Here is a 25,855-nt window from a genome sequence, read left to right as displayed (position 1 = left end):
AAAGTCCATTTTTTTCTCTCTCGACTGTGTCGGAATTTCTCCGCACTTCATTTGCGTTTGTTGTGCCCTTTTCTTCCTGGTATTCACTTTCATTTCTCTCCCTCTTCCATTTTCCTTCCCCCAGTCCCTGTACAGCGAGAGAGTCCCAGAGGACTCCCCCGCCGGCAGGCTCGTCTTGCAGGTCTCTGCTACAGATGCTGACATCCGCTCAAACGCCCAAATCTCTTACGAACTCCAGGGAGTTGGATCTGAACTCTTCATCATCGACTCTGACACAGGTGTGTATCTGTGTGTTAACAGCAGTGGATGCAAATGCTTATGTGTACGAAGAACAGTATTGGTTGTGTGATTGATTGCGTCCCAGCTGTGTTGTATGTTATTCTGAATATCGGGAAGCAGTATGTGGAAAGTCTCTCATGAAACACTCTTGGTCCTCGGCTTGGAGCCACAAATTCAAAAAGGCAGCTCAGCACGACAGCGAGTCTTACATTCTACCCTCTTAAGATTTGAAAATAGTGATAATGTTTTTTGTTTTTTTATTTGTTTCTGTATCCGCAATCATTATTAGAAATAGAGGAGGCAAGGGGGTGTTTTCTTCTGCCCAGTTATTTACTTATTCATTTTTAAAAGAGCCAAGAACATTTCCCAGCGGGGCAACTTAAAGACCCATAGTGGCACTAAAACACAGAGTTGCACACTAAAATTAAATTTATGGCCGCTATACTTCTTGCCTGCAAATAATTTCTTCTTGGAGACCCTCTAAATCAGAGATTCCATCTGGCTGCTGGGATGAAAAATGAGAGCAGGAAAAAAAGAAAGAAAAACAATGCCAGTTAATCACCGCCAACGTGGTTTTAAAATAAATGCCAAGTTAACGCATGAGAGGACAAAACAAACTAAGCCAGTAGATTTAAACAGCTATCCGACATGTCTGCTGCTGCAGAGAATCCCTAAGTAATTCTGCTTTTAATATGCTGAGAGACTCAAACCGAGTCAACAAAACCATCCAGCTGTCTTTTGGCAACCGTCAATATTCAGTTTCCAGCAGCAGCGCTACTGTTATGGAGAGGGGATGTTATTTTTTTTCAGTGCAGACAAGTAGGATTATTGCAGATGAGGACCGCCAAGAGGCTCTGGAGTTTTCCAGAGAGGTTGTGGTAATGTTGGCTGCCTCACCTCCCAGGACACTTCCAAGCTGCTCTTAGCTGCCAACTCAGATGGTTCCCTTCATCCTTCCACTCTCTTTGCTCTATTCTTCCTGCTTTCGCGCGTCAATTATTTATTTATTCCCCTCTTCTCACTCTTGAAAGCCATCAGTTGTTTCAATGTTTTTTTATTTGGTTAGTAGACAGGAGACAAGAGGGTTGCAGTGCTTTAGAGTATACATGGTTTGTCCTCTGATACGCCTGTCTGTATGTTGAATATGAAATCCTTCTAGTGTCTTTGTGTGTTTTGTGTGTTTTGCTCAAAAGCCTTCTGTCTTACCTGCAGGGGAGTTGAAGACTTCACAGCCCCTCGACCGAGAGGAGCAGGAGGAGCACAGGTTCAGAGTGCGGGCGGTGGACGGAGGAGGGCGCTACTGCGAGGCCGACGTCCACATCACCGTGGAAGACGTCAACGACAACCCGCCTCAGTTCTCCTCTGATCCCTACACCATCACGGTCTTCGAGAACACAGAGATCGGCACATATGTGGCAAAACTGCTGGCCAACGATATTGATTCTGGTGAGTTCATTTTCAGTCCGTTAACTTAAAAAAATGTAATGTACAGCAAGGAAAGTTAATCCAGTACTATAACGTTGGCTAAGCCCCGCCTCCATTTTGCTGGTCTTATCAGCTGTAGTTAGCTAGCCAATGTTAGCTTCATGAGTTGCTTGTTACTTGAGTAGTTGAAATGACAGTCCTATAAAAAGGGTCTCGAATATAGATAAATATGTCGTTGTTTAAAAGTCAGAAACCTCATAAATTCATGAGCTTTTGCAAAATTAGTTTTTTAAAGGCCAAAAAACAAATAAAAATAACAACACCACTTTCCAAAGTCCTTTAATGCAACAATCCAAAATGTGACAGGCCTGCTGTGCCTAGTTACAGATGCTAAGCCATGATTGGACACTTTTTAATATTAAAACTATGTTTTGGATACACTTTGAGAGCTCTCATCATGCTTGAAATGCAAATCAAAAGATAAACAAAGGCATTACTCAAGGTCAAAAAAAAAAAAAAAAAAAGCACCTTTGATTGAAATACCTTTTAAAAGGAGGTTTAGCATCATGGTATACAGCATGCATATGCATCTTGGCTAAATGCTGACTCACTATGCACGGGTTATTATCTTTCCTTTATGCGACGTCATTACACTAAATGGCGAGAGGGAAGGATAACAAAAGTGGAATTTCATGAATGATCAACCCCTCAAATTAAAAGCTCCATTACACTCTAATGAAATTTCTCTCTCTGAAGCTGAATTCTCAAAAGGGCTGATTGTAATTTTCCATTCGCCTGGTGCAAAGCCACAGGGCCACATATTTATCTGCGGCTTCTTCACCTTTCAACAAGCATTGCCGACCACCGAGAGGCTCGCGTGGGGATAAGACTGAGAACTCACACCACGCAGTTAAACAGTCATTTCAAGCTCCTTGAGACTTTAGCCAGGAAACCATTGGACCTGCCGTTCCAGATTACACCTTTTTAGTTTAGTGGAACACAAGCCATTCGACGCCTTCACTTTCTATTTCCCCCCCTTTTTTTTATTCCCTCGTTTTGGGTGGACTGACAGCTTGACAGGACGAAACGGAGCTAGAATTGGATCCCTCAGAGAGAAACCTTAAATAGTGAATGGAAAGCGCCGGTATTAAGACATGTCTTCCCTGAGGCTTAACTGGCACAAAATTTGCTCACATTTTGGATATCAAGGATAAGGGTATTTGAAGGATGGGTAGAGAAAAAAGGTGCTTCCTGCAGTTTAGCCAGGGGCAATCATTATTTAGAGTTACACTGAGTGTAAGCAGAGCGGGATTTGATTAGTATATCCCTCACATGTGGGTATCACACACATTGAGATTTTTGTGTGTGTGTGTGTGTGTGTGTGTGTGTGCCTTTCTACTGTTTTTTTTATTTAGGTTCTAACTTAAAGCGCAGCTGGCAAGTCCCAAGCATTAAGTAGAGTGTACAAGAAGAATTTGGTGTTTAGCTTTGACCCAGTTCACTCAGGCTTCAGTCAACTGTCTTAGCAGGCAAACATCAAAATGTGAAGCCTCCTCCGAAGAGAATAGAGATATTTGACTGTGCATAGCGCTGCCAGGATTCATTCTTGGCTCGGGCTGCTGTGTGCCACTGCCTCAAAGATCCACCTGCCCATTTGGCTGGAAGGCGTCTGCTACTTAACAACATTGCTGCTCCTCAGTTCAGCCCGCTGTTAGAGTCGCTGAAAGGCCAGCACTTATCAGTGCGGAATAGTTCAGAACCCGACTGACAAACAGATCCAGACTGGTGGCCATGATCTGACAAACTAAAGTTATGCGAGTGCACATTCCTTCTGTGATTTGGCCTTAGCCTTTTATCAGCCTGCCTGGATCAGAGTGTCTCTCTGCACGGCCTCGCTGTTGTTATTTTCTTCTTTCAGTTTCTCATATCCCTCCATTCTGGAGGAATTTGGAAATGTTGTGCTTTGCCACCGTGGTGCTGCACCAGATTCATACATGTTCTTGACAATCTTGCCTCCAATAGTGTAGAGAAAGATGTCTTAATGTGCCAGCTGTCCTCCAAATGAAATCTGTTGTTGTTGCTTCTGGGATTAGTGTGCATTTAGAATAATTGCGTTTGACAATATTACAGAGATTTACATTAATACTTTGCTGTACAACATTGTCTTTAAAGGGGAACTGCACCCATTTTCAGAATGCATACATGCTATTCCTACGGCGTCCCAAATCCTAAAACTAACGTGGAACTGCTCCATAGACAACGACTTGGGAAAATTGTATAGTTCATTAATTAGGGCTGTGCAAAAATATCAATATAGCTTACTATCGCGATCATTTTTTCAACGATAGTGTATCGATACATCCGCGACTAGTATCGATACATTTTAATGAAAGAAATCCTGTCTTAAACCGATTTAAAATGTTCTATAAATTGGGCCTCAGAGCGCCATCTACCTGAACCCCAAATGGAATGTTTGGGTAATTTGCAAAGCTAGATATTTTTAAAAACGATGACCAGTTACGTTTAAATATCGCCACACCAATCACGACACATCGCCAGGTAGGGACAAGCGTGTCTGGCCACTGTTATCTAGCTAACCATCTCTGGTACGGAGTGACAACCTGCGCCAGTAAAAGCTCCAAAGTCTGCGGTGAAGAAATATTACCCAGAATGCATTGAATGTGGATTGATAATGGCAGGCAGTGATAGGTGAGGGTTAGCAGAATATTTAGCTGACAGAAGCATAACTCATATTTACAGCCCAGGTTTTTGTCTTCCTCCTTTTTTGTTTTGGTCATTTATTTGGGAAGATGGTCCTTGGGATTTTTATATCAATCAGAAGTTGGCCTTTTGAGTTGTAAAATGTTGAGGACCCGGTATCAGAATGTTGTGAGTATTTGGGTAGATTTTCCGTCACAACACTGAGGAATAATATGATTAAGCTCATTATACAAACACTCCCAGTCATGGTCTATAGAACAGCTCCACACATTCTAACTGATGATACGTTGGGGACTTCTCCGGTTTCTGGCTTTGAGAAATGTTCACAAATATTGATTGAACTTTCCTCGCTATGGAAAACAACATATTGGAATCCTTCATTTAGGTGGTGTTCCCCTTTAATATACGGCTCCAGCTAAGAATCATTTTTCATTGACCTGCTGACGTATTTTCTCGTTGAATCACTTACGCATTTGTTCGTCTACTTTGATATAAACTTTCCAGCCACGGGACTGAGATGAGCAAACGTCCATAAACGTACCAGCATGAGGCAATTTAGCCAATAGAGAGTCAGCACAATTCACTTAACTACCATTAAGCAATTGTCTCAAGGATGATCACACCAGATAAAAGTGATGGGAAACTATATAAGCAGGGCTCCCCGTGGTGGACTCTCCGGCATCATAATGAGTTCCATGGAGGACGGGGTCACTTACCTGATAAATTGGAATATAATAGCGTATTCCAAATGGGGGCCACCTGCAGAAAGGCATTATGATTATTATCGTGATCCGTCTCTGTCTTGTTGCTGGGAGCGTCCTGCTAGTGGGAGGACATGAGTTATGAGGATGGCATGGATTAGGCGTTTACAGCTCCTGTTTATCAGAGGCGGTATGAAAGATGGATGTGTCGGAATGAGAGGGAGAGGGCGGTGATTTTAATCATTCAAGAATCAATACATCAATATACAAATCAATATACTTGTTACGCCCTGTGCTTAAAGGAGTATTTCTGTTGATGTGGCTATTTATCTCGTGGCGTGAAGATAACATTTCACTCAGCAGGTAAATTGCTGAGATGTGGGTACAGGGGACAGGTTGTAAACTGAGAGGCATCACATCTTAACAGACAGCAATGATTATGTAAAGACTGCAAAAAAACCAAAAACCTAACTTTTTCTTACCCTTTTCTGTCATGCCAGGTCTTAACAGCGACATCCTCTACTCGTTGGTCAATTCTGCTGATGGATTTTTCTCCATCGACGAGCACAGCGGCGTAGTTAGCCTGGAACGCGCCCTGGACCGCGAGGTGCAGTCGACGTACGAGCTGAAGGCCCGCGCCAGCGACGGGGGCTCCCCGCGCCTCTCCTCGCTGTGCCAGGTGGTGATCTCCGTCCTGGACATCAACGACAACCCGCCGGTGTTCGAGCACCGCGAATACACGGCCACCGTGCCCGAGGACGTGGCGGCGGGCTCGCAGCTGCTCAGAGTGCAGGCGGCCAGCCGGGACACGGAGGCTAACGGAGAGATCTCGTACGGCATCATCAGTGGGAACGAGCACGGCATGTTCAGCGTGGACCCACACACGGGTACGTCGTGGGAGCGTTTGATAGATGGCTTTTAGCTCAGCTCTGACTGTGCTCTTAGCTTTCTCCTTATTGGTGGTGTAACAAATACTTAAGTATTACTTCCAATCCAATTAAATGGGATATCGAATTCTAAGTTTGATACAATTACTAAATCAAATCCCATTTTTACTGTCACCACAGGGATTAAAGGCAGCCTTTGCAGCTTTTGACCTCTAGTAGTGCTGATGAGCAATGTTTTTACAAGTTGTTTTCTGTTTTGTTTGCATCGTGTGCGCCCAGGTTTCACACTATGGCACAGATCCATGATGCTGTGTTCACACCAAACGAGAACGTTCATTTCACCAAAGTGTATTTAAAGTGTCTTGCAAGTCGGCACACGGCGTCTGGTTTACTCCAGCGGTATGAACCCAAAATAAACAGATTTAGCTGTGACTTCATTTATCATGACTATGCGCCAGCAATTCATTTTTTTTTAAAGATTTTTGCAAGGAAGGACATGTGTTTATCAGTTTGTTTGGCTTCAAGGAGACACACAATGCTGATTATTTTGTTTACACCGAGACGTCCTCTGGGCACGGGGAGTTAAACATCAGGAGCGTCATTGCCCCGGCCATGTAATTGTTGTGGAGTCAACACAGTCTGCATTCCTGTCTTAACATTATCATGGCATCATGCTACATTGCCTTGGGGAAGGAATGACTCACTAGTAGGTTAAAAACAGCTTCAAATACAATACATACGAATAAAGAAGCACAATGTTTTTCATCAAATTCATGATTTTGGTGTGTTGTGTAGTATAATTGGTCGTGTGAGTTCATGACATGACACCAGCTCTCCGTCCCTCTCTTGACTCCCTGCTGTCTCTTTGCCGTCTCCAGGTGACATCTTTGTGATTGAGCCGTTGGACTACGAGGTCTCCCACGAATACTACATCACCGTAGAGGCTACAGATGGAGGCTCGCCGCCGCTCAGCGACATGGCCACTGTGAACATCAACCTGACTGATGTCAACGACAACAGACCTGTCTTCAGCCAGGACGTCTACACAGCCGTCGTCAGCGAGGACACGGAGCTGGGAAAGACTGTGTTGGCGGTAGGAATATACTACTCGTACAATAGACGCTTGTTGTAAGGGCAGTAACCCTGAATTAAAGCTGCAAGCAGGGTAAAAGCCATTTTTATCTCTCTCTTTCCTCCAGCTAGATCTGCCAGACTGCTCACCTTCTCACTCATCGTCTTTAATTTATTCTCTCACAGCCTCGCTCCTCTCTGTCCATTACTCACTGCATACACTATCACAAATCTGCACGTGTGGCAAATCACCATCTGGTGGCACAGCTAAATCAGGACCAATGTTCTTCATGCTCGCTGCACCCCTGTTCTCGTGCATTATCTGACACACATGCTCAAACAGTTTAATTGAAAGGCATTCGTCTCATTAAGCCTCTCTCCGAGATAAGGCATTCTCTACCTTCTGCATGTTAAATGTTCCCTCCATCCATTTCTGTCTACCCTCGCTGCCCACCTCTCATAAAAGACCTCTTGCTTATGGCCATTTATCTGTGTGTCTAATGTACCTGGATATAAATGATCTATCACAAAATTAGATTTTAATAACTGCCATTGTCTTCACATACTTCCTCACTGTCTGTTCATTTCCCTGGGGATGCCTATCAATATGTGACCCCGGGTGGGTTTTAAGACTGTGTGTGTGTGTGTGTGTGTGTGTGTGTGTGTGTGTGTGTGTGTGTGTGTGTGTGTGTGTGTGTGTGTGTGTGTGTGTGTGTGTGTTTTGGAGGAGGGTACACGGGAGAAGCAAAACAAATGTATGCATCTGTATGATGTTGTGATAGTAGGGCTGCCACTAATGATTATTTGCATCATCGGTTAATCAGACGATGGATAAAAGATGAGTCGTTTTTTCTATAAAATGCAAGACAATAAGGGACAAATTCCACCCCAGCTTCTAAGAGCCCAGATGTCTTCTTTTGTTCGACCAACAGTCCAACCAAAACCAAAAGGTATTCAGTTTACAATGATATAACAACAGAAAATCTGAGATATTGGAGAAACTGGGGCAAGAAAATGTTTTCCATCTTGCTTGACATCACATTTTTCCCACCCCCTTTAAACCAGCGACGAGGACCGACAAACACAACTGTAGAACCCATCGATCAGAGGAAGAAGAGTTTTTTATTGGCCTTCTAACGCATATGTTAACATAAGCAAGTAAGGGTGTTCAATTGTCCTGTAAAGACACATTCAAGGATTGTTGATTGATCGTCGTTGTGATTGTTTGATCGATCCAAAGGTGGTGGCGGAGGACCTCGACGGGCCTTCTTTCGATCACGTGCGCTACTCCATCGTGGACGGCAACCAAGGCAGCCCCTTCACCATCGATCCGATCAGAGGAGAGCTTAAAGTTGCCCGCCAGCTGGACAGAGAGCGAGTAAGAGAAACCGCAGATACAATGCTGACTGTACACATAACGTTTAATCCACTGAGGGACTAATTGCACTCTATGCAGAATCCAATAAGAGTCATGTCAGGCCAAATAGGGAAGCTTGTTTACTGATCTCAGCCACGTTATTGCTTACAAAAGCAGCGTTGCCTTCGAATGCTTACTCTTTCCCTCCCTTTCCCAGACTTCAGGGTACACTCTGATGGTGGTGGCCTCGGACAACGGGTCGCCCCCTCTTTCCAGCAGCGCCGCGATCAACATCGACATCTCGGACGTCAACGACAACCCGCCGCTTTTCTCCCAGGCCAACTACAGCCTCATCATCCAGGTGAGAGAGGGAGGAGAGGGGTCAGTGTGGACGGCTGATTAGAGACGGAGAGCATGAGAACGAGGTAGATGGAAAGGAATAAAGAGAGGGGGCGGGTGCTGAGGGGGGATTGCAGTGGACACAGAGAGAGGGATTAACAGGATGGAATAATGGGAGGCTGTGCGACTAGAATGTCAAGAGGCAAGTAGGAGGTTGGAGCAACAGAGGTAAGGACAAGGGAAGGGGGAGAGAGGGGTGGGGGGGGACAAAAAGACAGAGGCTGCATCTTAAGTATAAGAATTCAGATAAGGGATGGAAAGGAAAGGCTGAAAGGCAGGAGTGATGCAGAGTGGATACTGAGCTGATAGTGGATGATTGACTGGTGTAAATGGAAGACGTGTGAGAGTGAGAAGAAGGAACAGAGGTATTCTCTGCATCTGTATTCCATTTTGTGAGATGAAAAAAAAAAAAATCATGATTCCAAAAGGAAGGATGTAAGATGATTCGTTTCCAATTTTCATGTCTGTTTAGAAAACTGTAAAAAGAAAAAAGAAAAAAAGAAAGCAATTTAAAAAATCCTGTCAGGGGGCACCGCACACATTGTACACAGCTCAAGCACTTCAGAATGAAACATTGTTTTTTCTCTGACTGGCTTTATTTGACTTACTATGGATCCTCGATCAAAGTAAAGCACAAGATCACACTAAAGCGGAACAAGAAAGAAACACGGGGCACACACACGATACACCACCAGGAACGCCCAGAGTTGTTTCTTTAACACTTGAGAAAAAAAGTGAGTTTTGAGTCAAGAAGAGCCACTTCAGGCAAAGCCTTAATTGTAAAACTAACACGGTTCCTTTTACCGGGACTCATCAGAAGCCTTGCCTACAACATCGTGGGACCGGCTGTTAGACAAGCACAACTGACAAGTTCCAGCACCGAGTTAATAACGGTAGAAGAAGACTTTAAAGTGGCTGTAATCAGTAATTTTGTATCAGCAATGGATCAAATGACATGTTGTGTGGTGGTTCCTTGACATCTAAAATACAGTTTCAGGCAGTCACCGGAACGTTTTCTCTCACATCAGCAGTGTTCTGTGGGTGTATATCCTACCTTCTGAAAAACATTACACTGTCAAACATTATAGAGCTGAAGAGCGCCAGGTGAACCACCTCCACGTCTCATTGCGAAAACATTACACATTCCCCTCTTGTATCCCACAGGAGAACCGACCAAAAGGCACAAGTGTTCTTCAACTCACCGTAACCGACCGGGACGCTTCCCACAACGGCCCACCTTTCACCTTCGCCGTCGTGGACGGGAATGAGGGCGACGCTTTCCACATCGATCAGCAGGGAGCTCTAGTGGCCGTGGGGGCGCTGGATAGGAAAAGTAAAGAACACTACCTACTTCAAGCACAGGTGAGTCACAGCACAGAGGAGAAACCACAGTTGAGAGGTTGTATTGATTTAACCATCAAGCCACAGCAGCCTGATCCATTTGTCTTCCCTCTTTTCCCTTTCTGTACTTTTTCTCTGTCATGCTCACTCATTGCTATCTCCTGCCCCCCCCCCCCTCCCTCCCCACAATTAGCCAATGTTCATCTCTCCATCTTGAACCTTTTAAATATATTCTAAATAAAGCTTTTCACCACGAAAAGCCGCCGTGTGTAAGATGCTGAATTTAAAATAGGCGTGCAATAAAGCTGCTGTATCAGAGTGCATCTCACAGGAGAATCTTAAATCAAAGACATTTTGGTTTGCATGATCACGCGTGCTGCCGGGTGTCGATGTGTCACCTTAGAGGAAGGAACAGGGGGGAAAAAAACGAGTGGGCAGATGGGATATGAAATGTAAGTGTGATGTCTTGTTAAAGCGAGATGCACACTCAGATTTGAGTAATGGTTTTCGTGCAGAACTGATGACCATCCGTGTGCAAGTGTGAATGTTAAAATGCACGATCTTCAGAGGTTTTGTTGGCTTTAATATCCAGTGCACCTTCAGTGTGTAGGTGCCGCCAACTTCGGGATATCAGTGAAAGAGCTTGATTGCCCTCTGCTGTTGGAAAAATAGAGATTACAGTGCACAATATTTCCTCATACGTGTGTCTCCTTTCTCATGTTCAGGTGTCAGACAGTGGCAAGCCTCAGCTCTTCTCCGCCGCCTTCATCAGCGTGCGCATAATCGAGGAGAGTGTCTACTCTCCCGCCATACTTCCGCTTGACATCTTCGTGACCACCGCTGGCGACGAATACCCCGGAGGAGTCCTGGGCAAGATCCACGCCACCGACCAAGACATTTACGACACGCTCGCTTACAGCCTCCCCCCTCCGTCCTCCGCATCCTCAGACGAGAGCGGCGCCCTGTTCTCAGTTTCCGCCTCCGACGGAAAGGTCGTCGCCCTGCGGCCTCTCGACGTGGGCCACTACCCTCTCAACGTGACGGTGACCGACGGGCGCTTCACCACGGCGGCTGAGGTCACCGTGCACGTGAGGCAGGCGACTCGCCAGGCGCTGGACAACTCTATTGCTGTGCGCTTTGCGAATATCGCCCCCGAAGAGTTTATTGGGGACTACTGGCGCAACTTCCAGCGGGCGCTGAGAAACATCGCTGGCGTCAGGAGGAGTGAAGTCCAGCTAGTGAGCCTGCAGCCTACAGAGAAGGGAGATCTGGATGTGCTGCTGGCTCTGGAGAGATCTGGCAGTCCATACCAATCTCAGGAGGTAAGAGCAGCCATGATTACATTTGATGTTTCTAGCTGATGGTACCAAACTGTCCAAACCCCAAAGATAAAGAAAGAGAAAAGCTGATGTTCATGTCTCAATTGTCCTTCAGGTCGTCTTCCACAAGTTGAACTCCTCCGCAGCTGTGATCGAGGAGATGACGGGGGTTCGCATCGTGCGGGTGGTGCAGAAGCTGTGCGCAGGTCTGGACTGCCCCTTAAGCTTCTGCGATGAGGTCATCACGCTGGACAAGACCGCCGTGTCCACCTACAGCACGGCTCGCCTCAGCTTCGTTACCCCGCGACACCTGAGGGCCGCGACCTGCCAGTGCGAAGGTACGCTGACTACACCGCATACACGCTCAGATTCACATTTACTGTCTGTTAGAAACTCCCGGTCTGAGAGCAAGTGTGTTGGCATTTAGGTGGCAGATGTCCAGTGCTGAACAACTTGTGCGAGAACAACCCCTGTCCTGAGGGTATGGAGTGTGTTGCAGATCCCAGAGATACCGTGTACAGTTGCGTGTGTCCAGAGCTCAAAAAGGGCAAATGCTCCGGTAAGACAACCCACCTCTTGATCATTGTCCCCAGATGTTTTCGTCCTTCACCCGTCGCCAGCTTCACCCACTCGTGATCTATGGTGCAAATAATGTAAATGTGATGCTGCATGTTTGTCCCACCTCTTCTTGACACACGTCTGTTACTTCATGTCAAGACGGCCACTCGCTGACGTTCAGCGGCAGCGGCTATGTGAAGTACCGTCTGATGGAGAATGAGAACAAGGAGTTGATGAAGCTGTCTCTGCGGCTGAGGACCTTCTCCAGCCACGCCACCGTCATGTATGCCAAAGGAACCGACTACAGCATCATCGAGGTGTGTTTGTGTTTGTGTGTGTGTAAACGTATTCGTCCAGCCTCATTACTCAGCCATTTATTCCTTCGGCGTCTTTCAAACTGAAATGATAACCTCGCTTATCATAATTAAGTCTAGACTGACTGTCCGTCTGCATTTCTGAGCTTGTCTCTGTATTAAAGCCCGGCATCTCCATATCAGAAGGGCTTAATAAACACAAAATTGACCCGCACTCCCACGAGACCACCCAGCCATGTGTGCCAATCAGCTGCACTGAAGGGTTCAAAAAGGCATTTTAAAACCCCCTTTCACATGAGGGACGATGGGAATGTAGTGGTGGGTTGAAAACAAATCTCACACACACAGGAGCTATTTCAGTACTGGGAGGGAAACAGAATGCAGTTCTCCACACATTCCTTTCAGGGTCTGTCTGGTATATTAGTCTACATGCCAGACCTGACTGGCTAAGAGGGAGTTATTGTTTAAAGGCTTTTAACTGCCACTTGTGTTATTTAGAGGCATGAACAGAAGTTAGACTGTTGTATAAAGATGTTTTCCTGCAAAGCGAGTGTGTAGCTAGTCGATATTTGTTTGCTCCCATTAAGATACGATGGAGTCATGGCATGGTAATGCATTGGCGCACATTGTACTTTCTGATAGGGAGTGATTAATGAAGGTGTCACACATCGATTTATAACGGGCTTGGTGATTTGATAACGTTTTTTCCGCCCAAGTTTTAATCTTGTCGAGCGAAATCGAAAAAAAGGGGAAACAAAGATGAGATGAGTAAGCTCCCTAAGTCTGGTACACGCAGATCTTTATCATGTTCTAACTCCGCATTTTATGGCTCTTGATAGATCGTGAACGGCCGCCTGCAGTACAAGTTCGACTGCGGCAGCGGCCCCGGCCTCGTGTCGGTCCACAGCGCTCAGGTCAACGACGGGGAGTGGCACACGCTCACACTGGAGGTGGACGGCAACTACGCCAAGCTCGTGCTGGACCGGGTGCACGCAGCCTCGGGCACGGCGCCGGGCACCCTGCGGACCCTCAACCTCGACAACACCATTTACTTCGGCGGTCACGTACGCCAGCTCGCCGCGGCCCGCCACGGGCGCAGCCTGCCCGTCACCAACGGGCTCCGCGGCTGCCTGGAGGCCATCGCCCTGAACGGCCAGGAGCTGCCCCTCAACACCAAAGCCAGCCGGGCCCACGCCGTGATGGAGGACATCGTGGACGTGACCCCGGGCTGCGCACTCGCACCCGTTGAGACCTGTTCCAGCAACCCCTGCACCAACGGAGGGATCTGCACCTCGCTGCCTAATGGAGGTGTGTAATGTCCTGCTCAGCTCATTTTAAATCAGATTAGCACTGGAGTTGCTTTCGTTAAATACATTTCAAGTTTCCTTTTTTGTGTGATGTACAACCCGAGTACCTGTACATGTTCTTAGCTTACGAGAAGTTTTAATTGTGCCCTTATTGCTAAGCTGTTTTTCATAGCTTCCTTTCTGCCACTTGCAAACAGGTGTAGCAACTGAAGAAGGGAACCTGTTTAATTACTCAAGAGAGGCTATGAGAGACAACCGTCTTTTATCATAGTTTTGCGAGACCTCTCCCTGTTTTCTGACGCGCTCCTGTCGCTGTGTTAATTTGCAGCTAGTGCTGTTTGCTGTTAATGAAAACTCGACACTTCTGCATCTGTTTCGCGTTAAAAACCTGCCAGCGGTTCAGGGGGCACAACCCCTCACCGTCCCTGGAAGGCTTTTTTTTGTGAGACGTGTCGAATTTCAGTCACATCAGCTCAAATTAAAGAAAGAACTCCAGACAGTGTAAGCGTACCCATTGCACTTATGTAAATTATGCAGAATTTAACAAGTGACCCATTAAAGTAAAGTGCTCATTTTGTATGAGGCCTTTATGCATGGCTGACCTTTACCTGTTTAATGAGACAACTCACCCCCAGTGATTCTCTCCAAACTGGCTCAGATTTGAGAATCAACAGCAGTTTGAAAATGTCATTTGTCTTCATGAGGTTATTTTTTTTACTATGAATTCCGCAGGCTACTTCTGTAAGTGTCCGGCCTCTTTCATGGGCACCCACTGTGAGATTGGCATAAGCCCCTGTGCCTCCAACCCCTGCCTGTACGGGGGCACCTGTGTTCCTCGCGCCGACGACTTCTACTGCCAGTGCAGAGGGCAGTACTCAGGACAAAGGTAGGACCGCCTTCTTCTGTCTGGGCTTCATTTTACACAAGCATGCATCAATGACGCCATATGGGAAGAATGATTTGGCATGGGATGAAGATGATGATGAGTAGGGGACAAAGCTAGACAAAGGCAAACATTTTTATACCCCTCATTGTCGTAGCCATTACTCTACAAGGTAGTTTATCATGGAACAACCAAAAATTGTATGTTTGCAAAAAAAGGTTCAGAAGCGAAGGAGTCTTCATATGTTTTTTGAGGTTTCTTAAGTGAACTTGTTTTGAATTCAGGTGCCAGTTGGGGCCGTACTGCAGAGACAACCCGTGTCAAAACAGCGGCAAATGTATCGACAGTCTGGATGGTCCAGTATGTGAGTGTGAACCAGGCTTCCAGGGAGACAGGTATGTACATTTTACGTGTTCAAATATCTCCAGCTGGAGTCTGATATTTTGCATCACCGGTTTATTACACATCACTGATTTCCAGGTGCCTGAACGATGTCGACGAGTGCATCAAGAACCCCTGCGCCAACGGCGGCCAGTGCCAGAACACATACGGCTCCTACAAGTGCAACTGCTCGCTGGGTTTCAACGGGCAGATGTGTGAACTCCGCGCCGAGGTCCGCAACGAGTTCGTCTCCACCTCCTGGAACATCGGCCTGGAGGAGGTGATCGGCATCGTGGTCTTCGTGTCCAGCATCTTCATCCTGGTCCTCCTCTTCATCATCATCCGCAAGAAGGCTTGTCGCAGAAAGTCGAAGAGCGACGGCGACGACAAACGTCTCGGAGGCTCGAGCGTGCCTCACTCCTTCCTCCAGAGGCCTTACTTTGACGCCAAGCTCAACAAGAACATCTACTCCGACATCCCGCCTCAGGTCCCTGTGAGGCCCATCTCCTACACTCCCAGCATTCCGAGCGACTCGAGGAACAACCTGGACAGGAACTCGTTTGAGGGCTCGGCCATCCCCGAGCACCCGGAGTTCAGCACCTTCAACCCGGACTCCGTGCACGGACACCGCAAGACTGTGGCCGTGTGCAGTGTAGCGCCCAACCTCCCCCCTCCCCCTGCCTCCAACTCCGTCTCAGACAGTGACTCCATCCAGAAGCCAAACTGGGACTACGATTATGATAGTAAGTTCTCAATAGCTTTACATAGCGTTGCTGAGGCCCGCGTTGCTTTGAGCTCCACATCACCACTGTTATGACATTTATTGCATTTAAGGCATTCAACAATGATCAATGATCATGATTCACTTCGTGAAATTCTGGGTAATGCAGCTTGATATGTCCATAATTACCTAATAAGGTTCTTGGAAGTTTCCTGGAAAGGATGATGTAATTTATTAGGAATGCGGAATTGATGCACTTCTAGTTAATTACTAGTTTTGTCTTTGTCTTTAAGTTTTTCTCCATAAATTGTACCAAATTATCAAGTTCTTGCTATTACATTCTGTAGTCCAAGTTAATTCCAGTGTACATTTTAAAGTTTCCATACATGATAATAAGAGTTTTGCCTCCTGCATAGCAGTAGAGCACAGTTCATGGAACATGTTGTAATTACCTCCTCCAAGGACGTTGTGTTTTCGGTTCTTTTTGTTTTTTGTCCGCAGGATTACGGAAAAACTACTGTCCCGTCTTTTATAAAACGTAATAAATCAGGGGCTGGATACAAGCACTATGTTTCACTTACGGAAAACGGCCTTAGCGCTCTCCAAGTGCCCTTCCAGTATTTTATATGATCGTGCATGTATTTGCCATATTTCTGTATATATTGACACCAACAATAGATACGTTTCGTGCTGGTTTCCACCGATTTAAATGTAGAAAACTATAAAATCAAAAGCAGCAACATACGGTTGGTGTTGTGTTTTTGCTTTTAACAAATGCTTCTTTCCTCTTCCAGCTAAAGTGGTGGACTTGGATCCGTGTCTGACCAAGAAGCCTGTGGAGGACAGCGCCTGTCACCCCTACAACACCAGGGGCAGCATGTCTGAGGTCCAGTCCCTCAGCTCCTTCCAGTCAGAGTCCTGCGATGATAACGGTATGCTTCCATCCACCATGTGTCCCTGAGAAAAAAAACTAACAAGACAGAACAGCTTGAAAAATGCCACATTTTATAACCCGCACATGTATGAGATGCCATTTTGCACTTGTGATGACTTTTCTTTCCTTTTGTCTGATGAGCCTGCAGGGTTTCGCAACAGTTCCATTTGTCTCGCGGAGCCTTGTTGATCTCGATGCTAACTCTGTCTCTTTCGGCCCAAATGGTGGCTCTGGGGTCACATGTTCTCTTCTCTTTTCTTTTTGCTGCGGGGCTTCAGCTCCCATATGGATCAAATCAGTCCACAGATCCAGAACAAGGTTTTAATTAGGGAGGTCCAGCCTGTAAGTCCTCAATCACAACCGGTACAGACGGAAGCAATCACAACAACTTGTACTGTGTAATTCTCCCGGGATTCTCTCTCTCTTTATATATATATATATATAAATATATATATATATACACATTCTGACCCTGTTTTCTAATCTCCCGACTCTCAGTTTACCGGTGTTCAAAAGGAGTTTGATGACTTACTCAGAAAGCACTTATGTTCTGTTTGAAAATCACTCACAAGGCCTTTGACTTTGACAGACGTCTGCTTTTTCTTTTTTTCTTCTTCATTTTTATTTACACGCATGCCATTTCTTCTCTTTTTGTTTGTCTCTTCTTTTTTTCGAAATGTAGCTACAAACAGATGCTCAAAGCAAACACCAAGGAACACATCACAAGGGTACACACAGGTTATGTTCTCCTGTTATTTCCTCTTCGTATCTCACTTATTACCCTTCAGTCATCACTGGGATATCATGATGGGCACTGTGCTGCTCATAAGTCATCAAAACCTTCCTCTCTATCCGAAATTAGAAATTGATTAATTCCCGAACAGGCCATTTCTGTTTCTTCATTTCCTCAGTTCGGTTTTCTGAACACACGGAGGCTTTTCTCCGTGTGTTAGGGTTGGAAATGTGTTTTTTTTTATCCCCCGGGGAATTTCACTGATTCTTCCATCTGTACTGTCAATGGCACCCCGTAGCATCTCAGTATGTTGTTGTTGCTATGTGTTATCTTGCACAAACGAGACCAGACCCCCCCCCCCCCCCCCCCCCCCCCCCCCCCCCGCCCGCCCACTGTGTCGCCTTCCACCATCGTCTTGTGCCCAGCCATGAAATCCCCCCCCCCCCCCCCCCCCCCAACAACATTCAGTGTTAAAAGAAAAAACACTGTCTAGCAACGACGACGTGTTTTTGGAAGTGTCGCTTGTGCTGCCATCACTCCCTCCACCATGCAACTCCATATGTTGTTTTTTTGTTCCTTTTTCTATTATTACGGCATTCGTACTAATGCTGAATCTCTTCCACCCACTCTTCCCCCCCTCCCGCCTCTCACAAGCCTCCATAGTGACTGTAATCCACCTTGTCAACTCTGCTGTTGACACGGTGGAAGGAGAAGGTACTCTTTTATTCCATCTGCCAGTAGTTTTGTCCTTGGTGTTGGGATGTGAAGTGCAGGTTTATAGCGCTGCCATTATCTTACACTGACAAACCTCACACAGCCCTGACGTGGGCCCTACTTTTTAAGATTCGGCTGCTAATTAAAGAGATATGCAAATACAAAATGAAACAAGCGCAGACGGTTTGCCTTCAAGTCACAGTATTGATCTTTGCCAACTTTCTGATTACACACCCCAAGGAGTCTGTTTAAGAGAATGGCAGAGCTGTTGTCCATTAATTAACCTGTCACTCTCTTTATCATTGTTACGTCTTTCAGTGCTTCATTGCCCTCATTTCATCCGTGTTCTTAGCCCATTGTTCTTTCTTCTCAGGTTTTAATGTGACTTCTTCTTTCTCTCTTTCTCCTCCTTTCTCGCCTCATATAAAGAGTCTTTTTTGGCTCATGATCTCAACAACCCAAGAGGTGACTTTTTACATCTTTGTTTGCCTGATGTGCCTTGGTGTGCCCCCGATCCCGCCCTCTAAATGTTAACCACCACTAACCCCGCAGCTTAATGAGGAGAGGGTTAAACCTGCTCTGACACTGAGCTCCGTAGGATTATCTATTTATTATTAAAGAGAACTTTAATCCGAGCATTATATGATCAAAGGTTTTGCTCAGTAACTAACAGGGAATTTAACGGACTGGACGCAAGTCGTTTGTGTGTCTTTTAGTACTATTTTCAACACTTAAATCCCTGAAACTAACTGTATGTTTAAGTGCTTTCGTTATCTTGAAAGTTACGTCACACAAAAATGAAATTTTTTTTAAATATAATTTGTCTTTTTACACAGTAAAACGGGAGTTAGTATGTTATCTTCAATAATTTATCATATTTTCATATGAGGTATGATAACTAGACGGATTTAAATCATATCCTATTTATTTGATTGGATAACGCAGATTTGGGCGTGGCTAAGCAAATATGGCGATTCCAAATGGAGCTGTAGAGAGATACTGAGGACTGGGATACAATTTTTATATATATTTAAGGAGCGCTTCAATGATCGATGATTAAAAAGTTTGCACATATTTTGGCATACAGCAAGAGATAACAGTACAAATTGTACAGATTTTACAATTTTTATGTCACTGTGTCTTTAAATATGTGAATGTGTCTTCAATGTGTTAAAAAGTTGCTCTCACAACGTGGTGTGAATTCAAGTGTTTATTAATGAACAACTCATTGTGTCGGTGTGACGTGTTGTGTTATTGTTGCATGGTGTGGGTATTTAACATTAACATGTTGTCATACGGTGAACGTTATTAACTGCATGTGAGCTTCGGTGCGGAATACTAATGGGTGTGTTTGTGCTTTGGGCTTTTCCTTATCAAACAGGATATCACTGGGACACATCTGATTGGATGCCAAGTGTTCAACTTCCTGGAATCCAGGAGTTTCCACAGTATGAGGTTGTGGAGTCGCCCGCCCCTCTGTACAGTGACCCGAGTGCCATCGACACCGACTACTATCCCGGCGGCTTCGACATTGAGAGCGACTTCCCTCCGCCGCCGGAGGACTTCCATGCAAACGACGACCTGCCGCCCCCACCATTGCCGGAGTACGGCGACACGCTGCGGCCCATGGGCAGAGATTTTGACCACTCTGCGACCGGTCCGGGTGGCCCGGCCGGGGTCCGCCATCGCCCGGCCCTGCCGCAGCTCTACAGCCTTAACCAGTACCTGCCACAGCACTCCTACCCAAGCGACGGGGCCGACACCGAGGGCCAAGGTGCTACCTCCACCTCAGGCGCCACCACCCCAGCTTCCACCATGGGCGCCGGTGGCTACAGAGGGGGCTACCCTTTAGGTTGTAGTCGGGACTTTGACTCCTCAGCTCTGGACAACATGTCCATGTCTCTGTACACGTCCACAGCCTCCTGCTCGGACATGTCCGCGTGCTGCGAGGAGTCCGAGGTGATGATAAGCGACTACGAGAGCGGCGACGAGGGCCATTTTGAGCGGCTGGTCATCCCGGCGCTCGACTCCCAACAGCACACTGAAGTCTGACACTGGATCCAAACAAAAGTGCCTGAACCCCACAGCCACATCTTATGTTACCCCTCACACACCACCCTCACTAAACACACACACACACACACACACACACACACACGCATACATTGACACACACGATTAATTGAGTCCAAACACAGGGGTTGTTGAGACTGGTTGTGAAGGCCAATCGGCTGAGAAGATCTCATGAAGCTATAGGAGAGACTCTGTAGCATCTTAACATCTGCTCAGTCCAACTCCTGCCCCTTTGAGTTGGCAGTGCCATTGCTTTAAGTAACTGTCATCACACGCAGGAAGTGGATTGTCTGAAGGGTCAACATTTCAGTGTAAAACATGAAAAGCATCATGAGGAAAAAAAAAAAAGAAAAGAATATCTCTGTTTCTATAAATACAACCAAGCAAAATGTTTTTATACAAGTCCTCATTTTCAATGTAAATTTAAATGTACAGTTTTGATTTCAAAGTTTACTAGGTTTTGTAGATATTCTATGCTTTTATTTTCAACAACAACAAAAAAAAAGAGTTAAATGGTGTGACATTATCAGCCTTACTGTGCTTACATTCACAAAAAAAAGGAAACGTTAAAAAAGAAAGAAGAAAAGAAAAGAGCGTGGCTTTTCCAAACACAGTGTACTCGTAAAGTTTATTGTCTCCTGCTCATTTCAAAAAGGGTCTTCAATGAACGACTGCATATTCTTGTTGTTTTTTTTTATTTGTTTGTTTGTAAATTTTGACTTTGGAACCTCTTTATTTTTCCACCAAGAAAATGGGACCCAATATATTTATAGTGCAGAGTTATCCATGGACACGTGACTTTTTCAGGTGTCTATGTGTGTGTGAGCAATGCTATGGTCTTGTTAAGGTTTTTATTGAATACTGCCACAAGCTCACGCTTTCCTACTGGCAATAAATTATTCCTAAAAAATACCTCGGCTGTCTGTGTGCAATTATTTCCAAACTGAATTTCTGAATATAGCCAAGTTGTAGTAAGCAGTACTCGTCGCTAGTTTTGTTTGTGCAATTACTCAACTGTTTAGCAGGTCACTTTATTATATTTGTTGTAAATTACATGTTTACACGATTAATCGACTATTGGAGAAGATTATTGGCAGACTAAAGTATGTTCTATATATATATAAAAATCTGTGAGAAAAATAACATGCAGTTGCAGCCCAACAATGAAATGCAATATATGTGATAAATTACATATTTAAAAGTCATATATACAGCAACAAAGCAGTGTTTATCTTCTTAAGCAGTGGCCAATGGGTCAGTCATTACAAATGCAGCCAACACTGTAACAATAGTCAAAACTTTCTTTTATTCTTGTGTAGATCCCAAAGTTTTCACAGATGTATCTCCCAAATATGTCAGGCTGTGTTTAAAATAGGACAGAGAACATCTAGAATATTTAGATTTGATGGAATGCTGCAGCAATTAAACACAAAGAGTCTTGGTTTTCACTGGTTTTAAGCTTCAATTAAGTTTTGGAAGAAGCTGATCCAGACAGAATGCATTCAGAAAGTATCAGAAGTATTCAGTTTAAATTATTTCAGTCTGCACTTAATGCCCCATAATGACAAATCAAAAAAAAGATTATAGACATAGGTCATTAACATAGTAGTTGACCCTTTGCTGTGGACGTTTAGCCCAGGTGCGTCTCGTTTCTCTTGATCACCTTTGAGACGTTTCGACACCCTGATTGCAGCCCACCTGGGGTCAATTCAATTGATTGGACATGATTTAGAAAGGCACAAACCTGTCTGTGTAAGGTCTCACAGATGCCACAGCACATCAGAGTGAAAGCCGAACCATGAGGGAAAAGGAACCGGCCACAGAGCGCAGAGACAAGAGATTAAACTGTTTGCATTGTGGATGCAGCCTCACACTGTAGGGCTAGTTTTCCAGTGAGGGAGACTGGGAGAACTCATCAAGTCATTAATTATCATCATTAAGACTGCAACATTCCAAATCGTAAAAAAAGAAATTGAAGGGGACTGTATGCTTCCTGAATGCGTTGATTTAAACAAAGCCAACGCGTCAGAACTTAAGGGGAAGCCGTAGCTAATGGTGATAAACATGTGAACTCTCCAGGCCACCGTACAGTCTTGACAGCTCCGTGTCACCTCTCCTTTCTTTGACTCCCTGCGGCTGCCTGTATCAAGAAACCCCGGTTGTCTCACACACTGATGGTAAACTAACATGACCTCGGCACCTCCGGGCCTGGTGCACCACTGCACAGTCTGAGCTCTGTTTTTTTCTCACTGTGGGACCGACTGTTCTTCCTCCTGGGCTCGGCAGTGAGAGGTGGCCTTTTCACCTTCAGACATGGCCGCAGAGTCACTCCATATCTGCTGTGTTTGGCTGACTATTGTCGAGACATACCTCTCCTCAGCCTATCTCTGATGAATCGTGACACCGACGTGACTAAATCACTGAATAAAATCTCGGTACCACACTAACTTTTGATATGATCGACTCATTCATCAATGATTAAATGAGACATTTTTCTCTCCCATGAACCGAGTACTCTCATGAGTCTACAAAAATCACATTATGAAAATAGCGGTGCTGCTGTCTTTTGTGATAGTGCCACTTGGGGACATCGAAGTTGGACATTTTCAAATTGCACACATCCAGTGGGGGGCTTTAGCAGCAGACTTGATGGATTACTGGCTGGCTCGCTTTATAATAAGCCTTTAATCTGCAGTTATACATCTTAGTAAGACTTTAATAAAGTGTCATCGATCTCTCAGTCTCTAATAACCGTCAAGCCTGCAGGTTTAAAGGAACAGTTCACATTTTTTGGAAGCTATGCATAGGAGGCTTTCACATGAGGAATCAGATCCGAGTACACTCGACTCCAAAGTCCAGTTAGTGAACTTGAAAAGGTGGTCTCGAGTACGGTTCATGTGTACTAGGGTAGGCCTACTGTTTGCAGATACGGTACGAATCAATCGCACCTAATATCAAAACGCCTATAGTCACTTCAGTCAACCAGCAGACACTCCAGAAGTTACTGGTCTGAGCCAACAAATAGTCCAGTTACCTGTTATCTGTTTCCCCTCCTTCTAGTCCGTATCATTAACGAAGCTAACGGTCTCCTGGGTCCAGCTACACGTTCACTGTAATCATCCTCTCATCCAACTCTTCCTCGGACACAATTCCTAATTAAAATAAGCATTGCATGCAGCATGAGGACCAGCATGAGGCAAATTAAGTTTTCACAATCCCCATTGCACATTGGTCAGGTGTCTTTATTTTGACCAAACCCAAATAAAATCTTAAGTTTTAAAAGCAGAACAAATTGGTCTTGAACCGATTTAGATCCTGTGACTATCTGTGCGTTTTGTCACTGAAACCGATTAGTGGGAATGGACAATTCCTTCTCGGTTCGGGTTGCAGAATGAAAACCATTTTCAGAAACAGCGCTCGGATTTCACATGTGGAACGAACCTGCGAACAGATACACCAAAACTCCAGCAGCGGTTGGTATTCGAATCACTTTGCGGGCATTCATGTGCTGCTTAATCTCATGCTTGGTGGATCCAATTAACTCTGGAAATGGCACCAGATGTTCTTCCATTAAATAAATTAAAATTGTCATACTCATTAATGCATTATTCATACTATGGAATCACGAATGCAGTACTGTGGGGAAAAGAGGTGTTCCGCTTCAGGGGTTGTGGTTATTAGCTCTTTACTTGCCTGCGAGTCTGTAATGCTGTATGAGAACCACAAGATGGCTGCACACGACCGCTCGCAGGAGCAGAGGGAGGCTCTGAGAGCCAACAGCAGCGGAGCGACGACCCAGGGAGAGACGCGCTGAGTCTCATCAAATGATTTCACTCAGTGGATCCTTCTGGCTGAACGAAGGAACACAAATCAGCCATATAAGCTGATTCATGGATCAGTGAGTACATGATGTAAACTTCCCCCCACACTGCTCCGTCTACCAGCGATAATACTGTCTTCTGCCTTTAACAGCCACATTTTTTTAAATGAAAAAGAAAACAGGTTCATATACTACCTTTTTTTTTTTTTTTTCAATGTATGCCATTCGTGTACTTTGCAAAACTTGTTCACGCAGAAAGTTAAAGCAGTCAGTGTTTCCAGAGTTTCTGATGGCGAGATTAGTTTTTTATTAGTTTTTTTTTAATTATGATTCGCTGTTTGCACAGAATGTGTGCACAAGACTGTTTATAGACGCAGGTTGAGGTTCCTCAGACAAAATGTAAATATTAAATACGTCAAATATCAAGTCCAATCAAACAGAAGTGTCTGGGAGAAACGGTGAGGGTGATTAAAAGGAAGCCATCGTGCTGTTTAAACATGTCTACAGAAAGTCTGAGAAGTGAAATCTGCCCAGTCACTCATGAGAATAAGAGCCCCCCCCCCCCCTTAGACCCAGAAAGGTCTGATGGACACAAAGGGACCTCGAGCAGATATTAACATCGACCCACCACAGCTGTCTGTCTGCCCCAACATTGTCCTCCACAGACAATGCAGACAGGGAGGAACCCTGGGCCACTGTGGGGAAACAAAGACGCTTGTTGACGCGGCCTGGTTGCAACAGAAGCAGCAAATGGCGGGAAATTGGCGAATTTTCCCGTCATGTAAATTTAAGCTGCGTCAAGTATCTCAATGTGGGATCATTCCCGCCGTGCTGCATTTTGTTTTACAAGAATTACTACACTCCAGCTGAAATGTAACACTGATGGTATTATTAGGAGGAATGATGTAGGCCATCTTTTCAAAAAGAACGGTGCAAAAAGGCCATACGATGAAGAAAAGAGGAGTTCATTAACGGGTCGCTTTTTGACATGAAGATCATCATCCAGACATAAGGGCGGCCGGTGGGCATCGGCTTGTGCTTGGAGACTTGCCAACTTGGCTATTTCAGATTTGCCAACTCCTCGAGCAGCGTTTTTACCTCCAGTAACCAGTTGTTCATGTTTCTCAGTGTATTGAAGAGTTCAGTGCCGGAGAGAGAGCAGTCGGAGAGAGAGCAGCCGCCTGACGACGAGTGAGCTGTGAATGTGTCTACCAGAGCTCCTAATGAACATTAAGCTAGTTGAGTCGGTTGAGCTTTGTTTTCAATCTTTTGCTGTCCAATCAAAATAATGAAACTCCAACTTTTGTGATTTTTTTTAATTGTTCAGATAAAACGTTGAAGGAGTGAAGCAGGAGTGTTTGTATGGGATGTAAACCTTTTCCAACCCTTTGGAAATGTGTGTCACAAAGCTGAAAAAAGGTTTTACCGAAAAGTGTTTCGACATTTAGTTTCATCTCTCTCTGTTTCATCACTTCTTGAAATCCCTGTTTTTATTGCATTTCCTGTGATGCTTTTTTGTTTGTGTTATGATTCGCTATATTTGCACCTTTTTTATGGTGTATTTTTTAGACTAAGAAGTGGGCATTTCTTAGACAGGGAGGGTCTAACAACAATATATTATTGGGAAATGTCGGATTCAGTGTTTTGGGAGTTTTTTCTTGTCTTTTGCAAGACCCTCCTCTTTATGGAAATTCAATAGTAAATCACTGGAGTAGCCCTTCTAAAGGAGCCGAGAAACCTGATCTCTGGTTTTACATAATACAAATCCCAAACGCAACATCAATACAAACCCATGAGTGACAAATCAGTGGAAAATGAGTCTTTCAGTTTAACTCCTCAGGGGAAGCAAATTCATTAAATTAGCAACAACAACAAACACAAAACGCCAATTGTCCCGCTCCATTCATGTTAAAGTAA

General features: G+C 45.0%; 1 protein-coding gene across 1 annotated transcript in view; it reads left to right on the top strand.

Moving 5' to 3' along the window:
* Nucleotides 1-20,546, top strand: part of fat1a (FAT atypical cadherin 1a) — a 71,580-nt gene extending 51,034 nt beyond the window's left edge. The window contains exons 12-28 of the mRNA XM_079159330.1: nucleotides 125-278; nucleotides 1,492-1,725; nucleotides 5,627-6,013; nucleotides 6,892-7,106; nucleotides 8,325-8,462; nucleotides 8,659-8,802; nucleotides 10,005-10,202; nucleotides 10,907-11,503; nucleotides 11,616-11,838; nucleotides 11,928-12,059; nucleotides 12,218-12,375; nucleotides 13,212-13,680; nucleotides 14,412-14,565; nucleotides 14,847-14,957; nucleotides 15,043-15,686; nucleotides 16,459-16,596; nucleotides 19,427-20,546. Coding sequence (XP_079015456.1) covers nucleotides 125-278; nucleotides 1,492-1,725; nucleotides 5,627-6,013; nucleotides 6,892-7,106; nucleotides 8,325-8,462; nucleotides 8,659-8,802; nucleotides 10,005-10,202; nucleotides 10,907-11,503; nucleotides 11,616-11,838; nucleotides 11,928-12,059; nucleotides 12,218-12,375; nucleotides 13,212-13,680; nucleotides 14,412-14,565; nucleotides 14,847-14,957; nucleotides 15,043-15,686; nucleotides 16,459-16,596; nucleotides 19,427-20,097 — 4,767 coding nt within the window. The 3' untranslated portion in view covers nucleotides 20,098-20,546. The remainder of the gene's footprint in view (nucleotides 1-124; nucleotides 279-1,491; nucleotides 1,726-5,626; nucleotides 6,014-6,891; nucleotides 7,107-8,324; nucleotides 8,463-8,658; nucleotides 8,803-10,004; nucleotides 10,203-10,906; nucleotides 11,504-11,615; nucleotides 11,839-11,927; nucleotides 12,060-12,217; nucleotides 12,376-13,211; nucleotides 13,681-14,411; nucleotides 14,566-14,846; nucleotides 14,958-15,042; nucleotides 15,687-16,458; nucleotides 16,597-19,426) is intronic.
* The last annotated feature ends 5,309 nt before the right edge of the window (nucleotides 20,547-25,855 follow it).

This window comes from Pholis gunnellus (genome assembly GCF_910591455.1).
Source record: "Pholis gunnellus genome assembly, chromosome: 5".
NCBI lineage: Eukaryota > Metazoa > Chordata > Actinopteri > Perciformes > Pholidae > Pholis > Pholis gunnellus.
Note: the sequence above shows the minus strand (reverse complement) of the source record. Positions and strands in the feature narration are given on the sequence as shown.